The sequence below is a fragment of the Geotrypetes seraphini genome, chromosome 1 (assembly GCF_902459505.1).
Source record: "Geotrypetes seraphini chromosome 1, aGeoSer1.1, whole genome shotgun sequence".
NCBI classification, from domain to species: Eukaryota; Metazoa; Chordata; class Amphibia; order Gymnophiona; family Dermophiidae; genus Geotrypetes; species Geotrypetes seraphini.
The window spans coordinates 340,086,357-340,101,199 of record NC_047084.1 but is presented as its reverse complement, the minus strand read 5'-3'; the positions used below and the strand labels follow the sequence as shown (position 1 = coordinate 340,101,199).

Below are 14,843 nucleotides of genomic sequence, written 5' to 3'. Positions count from 1 at the left end.
ATATGATAGAGACATTAAAAAACCTACGTAATGTAAATGCCCATGAGTCGAGTCTCTTTCATTTGAAAGGAAACTCTGCAATGAGAGGGCATAGGATGAAGTTAAGAGGTGATAGGCTCAGGAGTAATCTAAGGAAATACTTTTTTACAGAAAGGGTGGTAGATGCATTGAACAGTCTCCCAGAAGAGGTGGTGACAGAGATTGTGTCTGAATTCAAAAGGACCTGGGATAAGCACGTGGGATCTCTGAGAGAGAAAGAAATAATGGTTATTGCGGATGGGCAGACTAGATGGGCCATTTGGCCTTTATCTGCCATCATGTTTCTATGTTTCTTGTACAATCATGCTCTATTCCTGGACAAGTGGGATGTAACAGAGCAGTCCTATAGAATCAGGGTGGGACTGATGAGCCTTCTGTCAAAACAGAGGAACCAATAGCAGCAGCATCCTTGGCTGCCACATTGATCCTGTAAAACTTATTAAAAAAATGTAAGAAGGACCAGGTAGCAGCCCTGCAAATCTCCTCCAAAGAGATCATCAACGACACTGCCCAAGAGGAAGAAATGCCTCTAGTAGAATAAGCCCTCACAGAAAGAGGGGGCTTTTTTTCGGAGGCAATGTAGGCAGATGAAATAGCCATATGGATCCATCTTGAAATGGTGGCTTTCAAAGCTGGCCTGCCCTTATGGGCAGGACCCACCAGTACGTGACTTCCGAGTATCACCACAAAGCCTGTGCACATCCAGCGACCACAACACTCAGTCCTGCTATCTTGATCCCAAGGGGGAAAAAATAGGCAGCCAGACCTCCTGGTTGATATGAAAACTAGAGACCACCTTCGGGAGCTGCCTCCCCAGGGAACCTCTGCAGCATAAAGATGTGAAACATGTACAAATACTGAGTAGAAGAAAACTTAAACATGAGCAGAAAAGACTAGCTCCTACTTTCTCACTTATAGGAAAGCAACTGGAGACCTGAGGGCAGTCCTGAGGTAAGAGGTGAGGGTCTGAAAAAAATTATGTAAATTAAGTTTGCTACAAGCAGTCTCGCGACATGGGATGCATAACCCACTTGTCCATGAACAGAGTGAGATTGTACAAGAAACACAAGTTAGTGCTTAGAGCAGCTTTGAAGAAGGACCCCAAAGAATAAGAGAGGAAATAGGTTCAGTATATAAAGCAGGATATTTTCTTTAACATTCCTTTATAGAAAATATAATGCAGTATTACAAAATGCTTCTAAATGTTAATAGTTCTGGAATCTTTCTAGGGCTATGAATGCAGTACAGATTATTATTTAAAAGGGAATCGACCTTCTAAACATTCTGATTTATCGTATTTTAGAATCACACTGAAGCCATCTGGAATGCAAAGTTGCTTAAATCCTAAATCTGTAATGGGGCGGAAAATCCTGGCTGGAGTGATGAAGAAAAGGTTAGTTTACTTGGAAAGATTGGCAGTCTCAGTGGAAAATGCTTCTTCACTTGTGCCTTGTAGCTCCATTTCCACTTTTCTCTTTTCAAGCTCCACTGTAGGTTCAGTTGCTTCCATGCAGCTGTTGCCCTTTTGATCTCCAGATGTTACAACTGCTGCCCCCCCCCTTTACCATGGAATCTCTCAAATTGCTGCCTTCCTTCAGCTAGGAATAACTTTTCCTGAAGTCCTACATAAACAGACACATCGATGGTCACAAATATTCTATTAAAGTTCAAAAATACTGGTAGTAACTCTTATGTGCTTTGATGAAATACTTTTTGGTTACCTTGGAATATGTCCGTTTTATTTTTTTTGGACCTGGGATATTAGCATGTCCTTAGGAGCCCTCATTTTTCATACCTTACCTTTCACCTGTAATTGTTTTCCAGGACTGGATTTACATGAAATATACAGTATTTTCTTAGCTCTGTCTATGATAAGGGGATCATCTGTCTCGGTGCTTCTGATTTTAAACAGTCTCTTTTTCTTTTCACTAACTTCCCCCCCCCTCCCCTTCAGTCTTCGCTTTATCTTTGCCTGTTCTTTAACCAGTTTTTCCTCTTTCATGTGCACCTTTAAAAATCTAGAATGTTAGGACATAAAACCTGCATAAGCTATGTGAAGGAGTTTGGGATTGTCCCTCACTAATGCTACCATTCTGCCACCATACAGTGGGGGCTGCTAGCCCAAGAGTGAGGAAACTACATGTCCCAGAATGCACGGAGCTCTATAGCTCAGTGCTGAGTAGAGAATGACACGGTGACAAAATTCATCACCGTTCCCGTCCCTGTGGATAACCGCGGTAAACAATCTTCATGTCATTCTTTAAGGAGAGAGGGAAGAATCAGAGTATGAATGGCCACAACCACTGACCCTCAAGCTTTGCTTTGAAGAATGCTGGTGTAGAAGGACTGAGGCTGAAATAGACACTAGAAAATGACATGGGATTATTTCCCGCGGTTATCCGCGGGGACGGGAACGGTGATGAATTTTGTCACCGTGTCATTCTCTAGCCACCTTAACAAAAGGAATGCAACCATGCTGAGTAAGAGGGGTGAGACTCAGGCAGGGAGGATGATATTTGCCCTAGCTTGGAGTGAGTCAAGAAAGGTCCCTGAGGGAGAGAGATCCTCCAGGAAGAGATTTCCCAGATGAACCTGTGAATTAACAGAATAAACCTCTTTTTGTTCAACTGAAAAGGTCTCCTGGGTGTGCGTATGCAGAACCTTTCTTGGAAATCCTACCCAGCATGTTACAAGCTATAACACATTTTCTTCTTATCTGCAGATTCTGAAGAAGCGAGGGAAGCGGCATGTTGTTGAAAGAATGGGATACAGATAAAATCAGCATTCAGTCCTAAAAAACATATGCCACACTTTTGCTTGAAGCAGGATGTCTTAGCTACAGAGCTTCAGTTAAAAATATATATCCATGCATAACTTGACTGGCTACTGCACTATTATTATTACACTGCTCCGTCAGCCATGTTTGTTGCTGTTACAAGTAGTCCATCAGACTGTTAATTCCCATCAAGAAAATAAGCAGCAGTAGCAAATATAAGAAAACCTCCGGCTATTAGCAATGATGTTATATGGATTCGCCATGATACATGAAAACAGAGACAGGAATCATGTGACTTGTTCAAGCTACTCTACATACTAGGAATTTTAAAGAGGATTAACATTTATTATATTCCAACTAGCTAGCTACTTTTTAGGTACATTCCACATAAGCAGTAAAGGGTCGTGAATTTGATATATTGCCTTTCTGTGCTACATCCAAAGCAGTTTTACTTTTTTTTAAATTTGCAGGTACTTTCTCTGTTGTTGTGGGCTCATAATCAAAGTTGGGCCTGTTGGACAGGGTCTGTCTATCTCGCCATCCATTGCCAAAGTTGGGTCTGATGGGCAGGGTCTATCTCGCCATCCATTGGCAAGCAAAGCAGTGGGTATGCTGTAGGAGTCATTGTTGCTGGGGAGGCCAGGCCCTCTACCCAAAGAGAAGCAGCATGTCTATAGGAACACAACCTCTTCCAACACTGAAAGCAGAACCAGAAGGCACTGTGGTGAAAACAGAAGCAGCATGCTGGTTGGGGTGTGTCTCCCATCAACACAGGAAAACAAAATTGTGCTGCAGTCAAGATGATAGGAACTAGGGTGAGAGGATGGGGAGAGTGCAGAGGAAGGAGAGAGAACAAAGAGGGTGGCAGGAAAGGAGAGGGCAAGAGGGAAAGAGGGAGGAAAGGAATGGAAGAAGAGAGATTGCAGGGGTGTGAGGAACGGAAGAGGGGAAGTGTGCAAGGAGAAAGAGTAGATAGGGAAGAGAGTACTGAGACATGGAAGGCAGTCTAGAAGGACAGGGAAGAGTACGAGAGAGAGGAAAGCTTACATGCCCACAGGTGCAGACCCTGTCCCTCACATACATTACTGCCCTCTGACACAGACGTATTCCCCAAATACATCCCCAGAGAAAAATAACTAAACTCTCCTGATAAATACTGTATACACAGCCCACCACTCAGTGGTACAAATAAGTGGTTCTGCTGCCCATACATCCTTCACTACCCTCCTGATACACAATTGATCAAGGCTGTTCAAACTGCATCCAAATACAGACATGTCCGAGTCTGTGGGTAGAGGAAAAGGAAACACAACTTTGTGTCACCATTGTGTTGTTGTTGATTTGTATTCAGCAGCAGTCACTGTGGTCTACATCCTGCACTGGGTATGGGTATACAAAAGCAGTGTGTACAGGAGAAAATTCATAACATCACTGAAGCTAAATATCCTCTGTGCCTGGCCAAATATAACACAGTAACAAGGTAAATGATGACAGATAAAGACCTTCATGGTCCATCCAGTCTGCCCAACAAGGTGCCCAGAGCTGGTCCTGACACTCTGTGTAGGCCCAAGTCACCCAAGCTCAAGGCTCCACCATGCAAACCATAGAAGCAGCTAAACATGATGTAGTCCTGGTAATAACAACATAACATCTGCAAGATATAAACAGGCTGACTATCAGGCAGGAATTGTGCAAAATAAAGGCCTTAGGACTTAGGTCAGATTCTGATGACATCGATCGTACAAAAACAATAAAGAATCTATTACATTGACATCTAATTATCGACCTTTTGCTAGTATTCCTCTATTTACTAAACTGTTGGAGGGACTGGTTAACGCTAATTTGGTTACTTACTTGGATAAGTGTAGTATATTGCAGGATAATCAGTTGGGTTTCCAATCAGGCTTTAGTACAGAAAAAGATATGGCTTCACTGTTAGACTATCTTCACAATTTATTTAGTCGAGGTTCAAGCGCTTTGGTGTTACAATTAGATTTAAGTAGCGCCTTCGACCTGGTGGACCATGTGATTCTAATTGACTGTTTTGAAGCAATTGGAATCTCAGGAAATGTTTTGAAATAGTTTCAGGGATGTTTGGGAAAAAGATCTTACCGAGTTTTTAGTGATGATAAGCTCTCTTTCTGTTGGATAAATCCATGTGGTGTCCCCCAGGGCTCACCTTTATCTCCCACTTTGTTTAACATCTATCTTGTGTCACTGGGAAATTTGCTGCAAAGTTTAAAAGTGAAATTTTATATTTATGCTGACTACATCACCATAGTTGTTCCATTTACAGCTGACAGCTGACAGCTGAGATAAAAAAATCATATATCTATCATTTTAAATCAGATTGATCTATGGATGATTGACTTTAAATTAAAACTTAACTCTGAAAAAAACAAATTTTTCCTTGCTAGTCCCAATGACAAATTAAAGATACGCTGATACATCTGAATGGTCATGATCATCCTATTGATTACTCCATAAAAATTTTTGGAATGACATTAAATCGGCACCTTACATTGGAGCAACATATAGACCTGCTAGTTGGAAAATGCTTTTCAGTGTTATGGAAACTCCAAACCATTAAGAAATATTTCGATGCAGTATCGTTTCGCTTGTTGGTCCAGCCATCTATCCTTGATTACTGTATCCTTGATTACTGTAACATAATTTACTTGGGTACTTATAAGAAAACTTTTAAAAGATTACAAGTGATACAAAATTCAGCAGTACAGTTGATTTTTGGTTTGAAAAAAATGGGAGCACATCAGTCCCTATTGCCAAAAACTACACTAGTTGCCAATGGAGGCAAGAGTTCTGTTCAAATTTGCTTGTATTTGTTTTATATCAATATTTGGTATGTCTCCAGTTTATTTGGCCTCCCACTTTCTTTTGGATGGTTCCAATAAGTCCACACGTAGAGTTCATTTATTTGCATATCCAACAGTAAAAGCTTGTCGTTTTAAAAGATTTCTTGACAGAACCCTTGCCTTTCAGGCTGGCAAAATGAATGATTGGCTTGGTATAATTATTCCAGGTGTTTCATGTTATTATGCTTTTAGAAAATTAGTGAAGATACAGTTATTTGATAGATTTTTAACCCATGCTTTTACTGTTTTAGCTAATTTTTTATTATGTTTTTCTTATAATTTGTATACGTCACTAACTGTTTAGTTTCTCTTTGCTGTAAACTGCCTTGAACTATCATGGTTCGGTGGTATATAAGAATAAAGTTATTATTATTATGCTGTGAATAAGTAAAGTGGTAGGTTTTACTGTTACTAATTGACTGTACGAATCTTAGAGATAGATATAACTAATGGCAGTTCATGTAAAACAAAAGTGCTGTATGTACCAATTTTCATGTCATAGTAGTTAAAGGAACTGGAACATGCTTATCTGCATGTTTGTTGCAGCAATCTACTGTAGGGAAATCAATAAACTGGATAATTTAAAGATGTCAAGCAGTCGGGAGGACATTCATTTTCTCCTTGCCTCTGCACCACAGTCCGGGCAACACCAAGCTAACTCCAGCGATGAACAGTCCTCCGTCTTCTGCCGCTCTCCCACTGCATGTCAGGTAGTCCGGAGTCTATACAAGGCCCAACAATGGCACAAGCTTAACTGACGCAGAGCCTTCGAGTCTGTCCGCTCGTGAGGCCCTATTGGTACTGCCCCTCTGACACAAATGTGTCAAAGTGGGAGAAGCCAACAGGGGTGAAGCTGAGCACGAACACATAGCGCGGGTTTTAGTGCTGGCAACGGTGGCAACTGCTCCGACGTTCATATGAGCTTCAGAGCAGTTACCGCTGCTGCCTGCACTAAAACCCGCACTATGCATTCGTAAAAGAGGGGTTTAATGTACAGTTAGGCCCAGATTTTGTATAGTGTGACCCAAGTTACATGCGCAACTTAATTGTTTAATAAGCTAATCAGTGCTGATAATTGCAACACCTAATAATTGATGCTAATTGGCACTAATTAGAAGTTACACACATAACTTTCTAAGCACTTTCTATAAAGTGGTGTGCATAAATTCTAGTTGCGCATATCTCTAAAGGGGGCATGGCCAGGGGAGCAGCATGGGTGGATCACAGGTATTCCTAAAAGTTAGGTACACTGTTATAGAAATGCCTAATCCATGCACAACTTAGGCGCAGATATTTAGGTCCGTTTTTTTAATTGGCCTAAATGGGTGCACGTAAATATTAGTAACATGATCCAGGTGCTAAGAGTGATTCTGTATATAGCAAGGGCCTTTTTTAGAATAGAGCTAAGCGCCGTTCTGGTCGGCAGTGATTTTTAGGCACCATATATAGAATTTGGGGGTTAGTGCCCACAATCATGCAACCACAGAACTGCATTAGTGTTTCATGGTGTTTTGCCTGTTTGTGTATGCCAGACTACATGTTACTAAGTTTTGAAAAATATTATTGGGGAGGCATGCCATGGATAGGAAACAGGGCGTGCCATGAACGGTCTCAATTAAAACAGGAGTTATATTGTATACTGAGTTACAGATAAAATTGCGACACTAGTGTGTAAATAATTTTTATAAAACTTTTTGGGTGGGTTATCCGAAATGCCCCCTTTTTTGATTAATGATATTTCATGGTGGGTTGGATACATTGTGAAGTGATCCATGTGTGTTTTTATGGGTAGAGAATGAGCATGGAAGTGTTATCCAGCTAGCATGTTATAGTTAATGTGTGCTAACTGGATAACACAGTGTTAACAGGAAAGAAAAAAAGCACAAAGGGCCTTCAGGACGGGAAGAAACTCAGTTTATTAGGACCCGACACGGGCCATGTTTCAACAAACCTGCCTGCATCAGGGGTCTTTATCTTTATTGGGAACTTCTATACCACTACTAATGACTGGAGAGTCAACAACTGAGCATGAGAAACTGTCATCAATTAGGCAAGGGCAAAAAGTGACACCTTATTCAATACCAAGTTGCGGAAATGTCCTATTGGAAGCTCTGCTGCAGAAATGTGAAAGAATGCTTTGCTAACACGTAGCATTGGGGGAAAAGGAGAGGTGTGTTTAGGAGGAAAGATAAGAAGCTCAGTCATCATGGCCATGTTCAGCTTTAAATGGCAGCGAGACATCCAGGAAGCAATGTCAGACAGGCAGGCTGAGACTTGGGCCCGGATTCCTGTAGAAATTTCTGGAGTCATCAGCATAAAGGTGATACTGAAAACCATGGGATGAGATCATAGCACTAAGGGAATGAATATAGATGGAAAAAAGAAAAGAACCTGAGGTACACCGACTGAATGGGATAGCAGCAGGTTTGACTATTGGTAGATTTGATCTACATTTGTTATTTATCTTTCATGCCATGAGTGAATACTGACCTGGTACATATGTTTCCTAAATATGGATGTCTCCCCTACATAGGCTTAATTGGTTTTATGGCTTTTGTTTCCATCCTGACCTTCCTTTTAACTGTATTTCACAGCTTTCTTGATAATTTTGTTCCCCATAGCTTCTGCTCAGATATCACTACATTCACATATTGTTCCAGCACTTGTTCTTCCCACTCTGAAGTACCATAACATTTTTCCCTCAGTTCACTTCTGCGGTCATCTGCAGTTTCCTGATCACTTTCATCACCTGATCATAATTACCACTAGTAATTCCTAATGCTTCACCCTTTTTCCCCTACCCCGAAGAAGGCTTTCAGCCGAAACATGGACCGTGTTGGGCCCGTTTTATATCTTACGTCAGTCATTCATGAAGTGGAGATTATTTTATTTTATTTGACTTGTTTTAACAATAAATGCTTTGTCAAGATTATTGGATTCCACAGTCTCTTTTCTTCTGTGTGTATGAAAGACATGGTTTTCTGTTAGCACTGACCAGCCTTGTTTGGCGAAATGCATCAGGCATGATTCCTGGGAACACCTAGAATAAACCTGATTTGAATCTCCTTATTGTCTGCTGATCTTCTTTTGTTCCTCGTTAGATTTTTTGGTGGACCATTTGTTTTGTTACAAATTAACATACATGGAGTGGAACGCACCAGAGGAGATACAGATTGCGTTTATACATACGTATGAGTTAAAGTTGGACAACATAGAGTGAGGCATTTGAGAGGAGTTGCAAATTTGGTATTAATATAGACTTATGTTTCAGATAGTATTAATGCTTTACAATGCATTTGAACAATTTTATATACATATGGAAAGGGTTCAGAGTTAAAGTCCTGGGCAAGTAGGTGGGAAGGGAAGGAAGGGGGGATTTGTTCAGAGATGTTTGGTACTTGCATAGAAATAAAACTGTACACTGGCACTGGTATGGTAATATTTGTTGTTTGTTTTGAATTTTATAATAAAAGAAAAAAGAAATACAAGTGGAAATAAAGAAGTAAATAAGAAAACAGGTAAATGAATGGGGGTAGGGTGTGTGGGGAGCATGGGTGAGGCAGGGCTAGGGGGCCTAGTGTACTTGTGTGCCTAGGGGCCCTTGAAGAATTAATCTTGCCCTGGGTGTAGCCACATGTTTGAAGGCTTAAGGAACAGTTGCAGTAGAAAGTAAAAGATGGAGGATATGATAGTAGGAGAGATGGTGCTGAGTAGATAGGTGGGAAATTATCTCAGAGGAACAGGTAGTGAGTTTGGAGAAGGAAAGAAAATGTGCAGTTTCCTCTTTAGTGATTCAGAAAAGGAAGAAAAAGCGGCAGGGGGTGAAGGAATGTTGACAGAAGAGACTTTCCTAGTAAAGCTGGAGTAAGGATTCCAGTGCAGAAGCAAAAAGGTTGTCTCAGGTGAGGGCAGCACTTCACCTTATAGAACCCTTTTGGAAGACCTCCTACTCCTACACCTTGCAAATACTCCATAGTGGTCCAGTGGGCTCCAGAACTCTGATCCACCTTTGGAGCTGGGAGACAGAAACAAATACCCTTTTGCCATCTTACTAGGGGTTAAGCACCACCATTCTGCAAGATAGCTATGGTAGGGGAATGTGTAAGTGAACATCTGCTTCCCAGCTCCAAAAGGCGAATGTGAAAAATCAGGGGGTCCAAGCCCACTAGAGAATGTTTGCAATGATGGGGATGGGGGCTGGTAGTTAGGACCCAATGGTGAGTTTAAATAAAACTGCTGCCCAGATGTTGTGAGAGTGAGTAATGGGTAAGGTGACCATACGTCCAGTTTTGAACGGTACCATCCCGTTTTCAGATCTCCTGTCCCGTTGTCCTCACACACAGTTTCGGGACACCGAAATGTCCGTTTTCAGGGACAGCGTCCCAAATCTGTGCTCGGGGACAACGGGACAGGCGATCACTTCCTGTCCCTAACTGGCGTGCAAAAAAAAAAAAAAAGCCTCCCTCCTTCCTTTCCCCCCGATCAGCTGCTAGGCAGTTAGGGAAGCCAAATTCCGCATGGAGGAGTCTAGCAAAGAACATCCAGAAAGGAGATAAATCTTTCTTCAGGTATATCAGTGACAGAAATAAGAACTCAGGCGGGATAGTATGTCTCAGAAAACCAGACGGAGACTACGTAGAAACGGACTCGGGAAAAGCCCAACTGTTAAATGAATACTTCTGCTCAGTCTTCACCTTCGAGGCGCCGGGACTCGGCCCTCAGCTACAGACAAGGGTTGAATCAGTTGACCCGTTTAGTAATTTCGAGTTTACACCCAGCAGCGTCTACTGCGAGCTGTCAAAAATCAAGATTAACAAGGCAATGGGGCCTGACAACCTACACCCCAGGGTGCTCAGGGAGTTGTGTGATGTCTTGGCGGAACCGCTATCCGCGCTCTTCAATCTCTCCCTTAGTACAGGTAACATCCCGATGGACTGGAAGACGGCTAACGTCATTCCACTCCACAAGAAAGGCTCCAAGATGGAGACAGCAAACTACAGACCAGTGAGTCTCACATCAATAGTGAGCAAACTAATGGAAACTCTAATCAAACGCCATTTGGATACGATCATGAACGAGGAGAATCTATGGGATCCCCGTCAACATGGATTTACTAAGGGGAGATCCTGCCAATCCAACCTGATCAGCTTCTTTGACTGGGTGACGAGGAAGCTGGATATTGGGGAGTCCCTAGACATCGTTTACCTGGACTTCAGCAAAGCATTTGATAACGTGCCACACCGCAGGTTGCTGAGCAAGATGAGTTCTTTAGGTTTGGACGACACATTGACCAAATGGATTGGGAACTGGCTTGGAGGTAGGCTTCAGAGGGTAGTGGTGAACGGCACCCCCTCCGAAATGTCAGAGGTGATAAGTGGAGTGCCGCAGGGCTCCGTCCTGGGCCCGATCCTGTTCAACATCTATATAAGAGACTTGGCAGAAGGGCTCCGAGGTAAAATAACATTATTCGCCGATGACGCCAAACTAAGCAATGTAGTGAGCAAAAGCACAACAGACAAAAATTCAATGCCAGACAACATGATGCACGACCTACTTCTACTGGAGCGCTGGCCTAGGTCCTGGCAACTCAGTTTCAATGCCAAAAAATGCAAAGTCATGCACCTGGGCAGCCAAAATCCATGCATGACTTACACCCTTAATGGCGAGATCCTAACAAGAACTGAAGCAGAACGAGACTTAGGGGTGATCGGCAGTGAAGACATGAAGACTGCAAATCAAGTGGAGCAAGCTTCCTCCAAAGCAAGGCAAATCATAGGTTGCATACGGAGGAGTTTCGTCAGCCGTAAACTTGAAGTCATTATGCCATTGTATAGATCCATGGTGGGACCACACCTGGAGTACTGTGTGCAATTCTGGAGGCTGCATTACCATAAGGATGTGCTGAGACTAGAATCGGTCCAGAGAATGGCCACCCGGATGGTCTAGGGACTCAAGGATCTCCCATACGAGGAGCCTCTAGGGAAGTTACAGCTCTACTCACTCGAGGAACGTAGAGAGAGGGGAGACATGATTGAGACATTCAAGTATCGCACGGGCCGCATCGAGGTGGAAGAAGATATCTGATTTTTCAAGGGTCCCTCGGCAACAAGGGGGCATCCGTGGAAAATCAGGGGCGGGAAACTGCACGGTGACACTAGGAAGTTCTTCTTCACTGAAAGGGTGGTTGATCGCTGGAATAGTCTTCCACTTCAGGTCATTGAGGCCAGCAGCGTGCCTGATTTTAAGGCCAAATGGGATAGACATTTGGGATCTATTCGCAGAGATAGGTAGGGAGGGTCATTGGGGTGGGCAGACTAGATGGGCCATGGCCCTTATCTGCCGTCTATTTCTATGTTTCTATCTTTCTATCTTACCGCCCTGCTGCTGCTGCTAAGGTTGACAGGAAGTCTTCTTTCCGACGTCAATTCTGACATCGGAGAGGACGTTCTGGGCCAGCCAATCGCTGCCTGGCTGGCCCAGAACGTCCTCTCTGCCGTCAGAATTGACATCGGAAAGAAGACTTAGTGTCAGCTTTAGCAGTAGCAGCAGCAGGGCGGTAAGATAACAGTGGACCGGGGGAAAGGAAGGAGGGAGGCTTTTTTTTTTTTAAGTTCAAACAATTTTTTTAAGTTCAAACAATTTTTATTGATGCAAACAACAAATACAACATTAAAACTTGTATAACAATGATGATGCATCAAATATAATAATATGATGAACATATTGATGTGGTCAATATTACATACAACACCAAGGTGCTTAGTATAATAATGAGCTTTAGTCCAAATACCAGTATATATCAAAAGCATATTATCAACCCTCTCAAAATAGAGTACATTTTATATACACTTTTATATGGTTTATTTATTGAAAAAAACACAATAAAAACATAAAAATATTTCTATATGAATACACTTACGGCGATTTATACCGAATTACCAATGATGAAGCACCACAATAACTTCCTGCTTTAGAAATTTTACATAGCGGTGGAGTGGTGGGGCTGAGGTATTACGGTTAAGATCTTTGTATTCTAATTATATCAACCTTGCTATTTTTGTTTCATGTAGTATAATAATGAGGCATCGAGTAAAATACATCCCATATAAACCTAGAAAATACCTTCATCCCCCATCAAACCCCACTCAATCTATGTATGACTACATGTTTTAAATCATTTATAATACCCTCTACCTTCCCTCCCCAAACCCTCCCTTCCCTTCCCCATTCAAAGGTACTATCCTTCATCCCCCAAACCTCAATAGGACTACATGTTTGAATTTATTTAATACCCTCTACCTTCCCTCCCCAAACCCTCCCTCCCTTCCCTTTCCAATGGTACTCTCTATCCCTCCTCAATCTCAGTTAGGACAACCATCTTAAAACCGCACTACGACCTTTAGGAAATAAGGCTTGCAAATATGGATCCATATTTTTCTTTTGTTGCAGCAGGGAGGGAAGGAGATAGGTAGGCAGGCAAGCAGGCTGGCTTTGGCCAGGGAGGGAGGGAGAGAGGTAGACAGGCTGGCTTTGGGGGTGGGGGTGGGACAAAATGTAGAAGGCAGTGAGAGGGACATAGGAAGGAGGCATTGGGGGCACTAAAGACATAGGAAGAAGGCATAAAGACACGGGAAGGAGGCACTGGGGGCACAAAAGACAAAGGAAGGAGGCACTGGGGGCACTAAAGACACGGGACGGAGGCACTGGGGGCACAAAAACACGGGAAGGAAGGAGGGAGGGAATAGAAAGGGACAATTGTTGGGCCTGAGTGCAGAAAGAAAGGATACACAGACAGAAGGAAACGCAACCAGACTCATGGAATCACCAGACAGCAAAGGTAAGAAAAATGATTTTATTTTCAATTTAGTGATCAAAACGTGTCAGTTTTGAGAATTTATATCTGCTGTCTATATTTTGCACTATATTTGTCTATTTTTCTGTAGTTACTGAGGTGACATTGCATATTTGAAAGTCATTTGCTTTGACATCTTTGAAACCCCCCCAATTATAAATGATAATTAACATTTTCTCTGCCTATAGTGTGCTTTATAGTTTTTTAAAAAATTTTATGGTTATCATTATGAATTAATAAGATATGTGTACATGAAAAATGAATGGAAGAAGTTGGGGGGCGGGGCGGGGCTAGGGTGGGACGAGGGCGGGACTGATAATTAATAGATGTCCCCTTTTGATGAAAAAAATAAATGGTCACGTTAGTAATGGGCTAGAGAAATCCAATGCAGCCTAGAGAAGCCAAAGTTTTAAATTGACATTAAATAACCTTAAGGGCCCTTTCCGCAAGGAACAAGGGTGAGGAACCTAGGCAAAACTTCGGTTTCACACACTCCACAATTACCTTTCAATTCCCTAGCATGCAAGGCCGCCCCTCTCCTCAAGTTTGATAAAACCAAAACCTCAGCCATTCTATAAAAACTGCAGATTAGACTATGTGCTGATAGAACTTTGGGTGGATATTGTTTTGCTTTAAGTGCGGCTTCTCTTTACCAGCCGGCCTAGGCGACTGCCTAATCTTGGTTAATGGTTGGCCGGCTCATCTATTTTGTTTGGGTGTCCCTTTGCTTTTCAATCGTTTATTTCCCCACACTAAGAATTACAGATTCTACTGCCAGAATCTGTAATTCTTAGTGTGTTTGGGGAATAAACGATTGAAAAGCAAAGGGACCTCAAACAAAATAGCAGAGCCGGCCAACCATTAACCAAAATTAGGCAGTCGCCTAGGCCGCCAGTAAATACCAGATAAGCTACACCTATTCACTACCATTCCTCTGGCTACATGCGATGCCCCTTACAAGAGCAATGCCAGGACCCTGCCCCGCCCCTATCTCGCGCGGAGAGGAAGACTCCAGATGTACTCTGCGGATAGGGGAGGAGGAGAACACTGGGATATATCTCTGTACAGAAAAAAAAAGAAGTTTGCTTCAGAGGGTGGTAAAAGAAACTCTATTCATATTCAACAATAAACTTACATAGATCATACCCAAGAAAGGGTCCCTTCAGAACACTGCGCTTCATACTTTGCATTCTCCTCCCCTCAAAGTAGCTGGATCATTGCCCAGAGCCTGATGACACGTCAGAAATTTTTCAAGTACACGCCATACACCCACCCACCAATCTCCTCTTTGTTAGTGTCAGAT

The 14,843-nt window shown here is 42.5% G+C and overlaps 1 protein-coding gene and 1 long non-coding RNA gene across 3 annotated transcripts in view; one reads left to right on the top strand and one right to left on the bottom strand.

The window, feature by feature from the left end:
* The window catches only part of LOC117367855 (C-X-C motif chemokine 10-like), a 27,448-nt gene extending 20,988 nt beyond the window's left edge, over positions 1–6,460 (top strand). Inside the window, exons 3-4 of the mRNA XM_033960894.1 lie at positions 1,343–1,432; positions 2,762–6,460. Of these exons, the coding sequence (XP_033816785.1) occupies positions 1,343–1,432; positions 2,762–2,768 (97 nt within the window). The 3' untranslated portion in view covers positions 2,769–6,460. The remainder of the gene's footprint in view (positions 1–1,342; positions 1,433–2,761) is intronic.
* LOC117367862 overlaps positions 1–14,843 on the bottom strand; it is a 26,951-nt gene extending 12,108 nt beyond the window's left edge. For both annotated transcript variants that reach the window (XR_004540868.1, XR_004540867.1), the window contains exon 1: positions 14,676–14,843. This is a non-coding gene — a long non-coding RNA (uncharacterized LOC117367862). The remainder of the gene's footprint in view (positions 1–14,675) is intronic.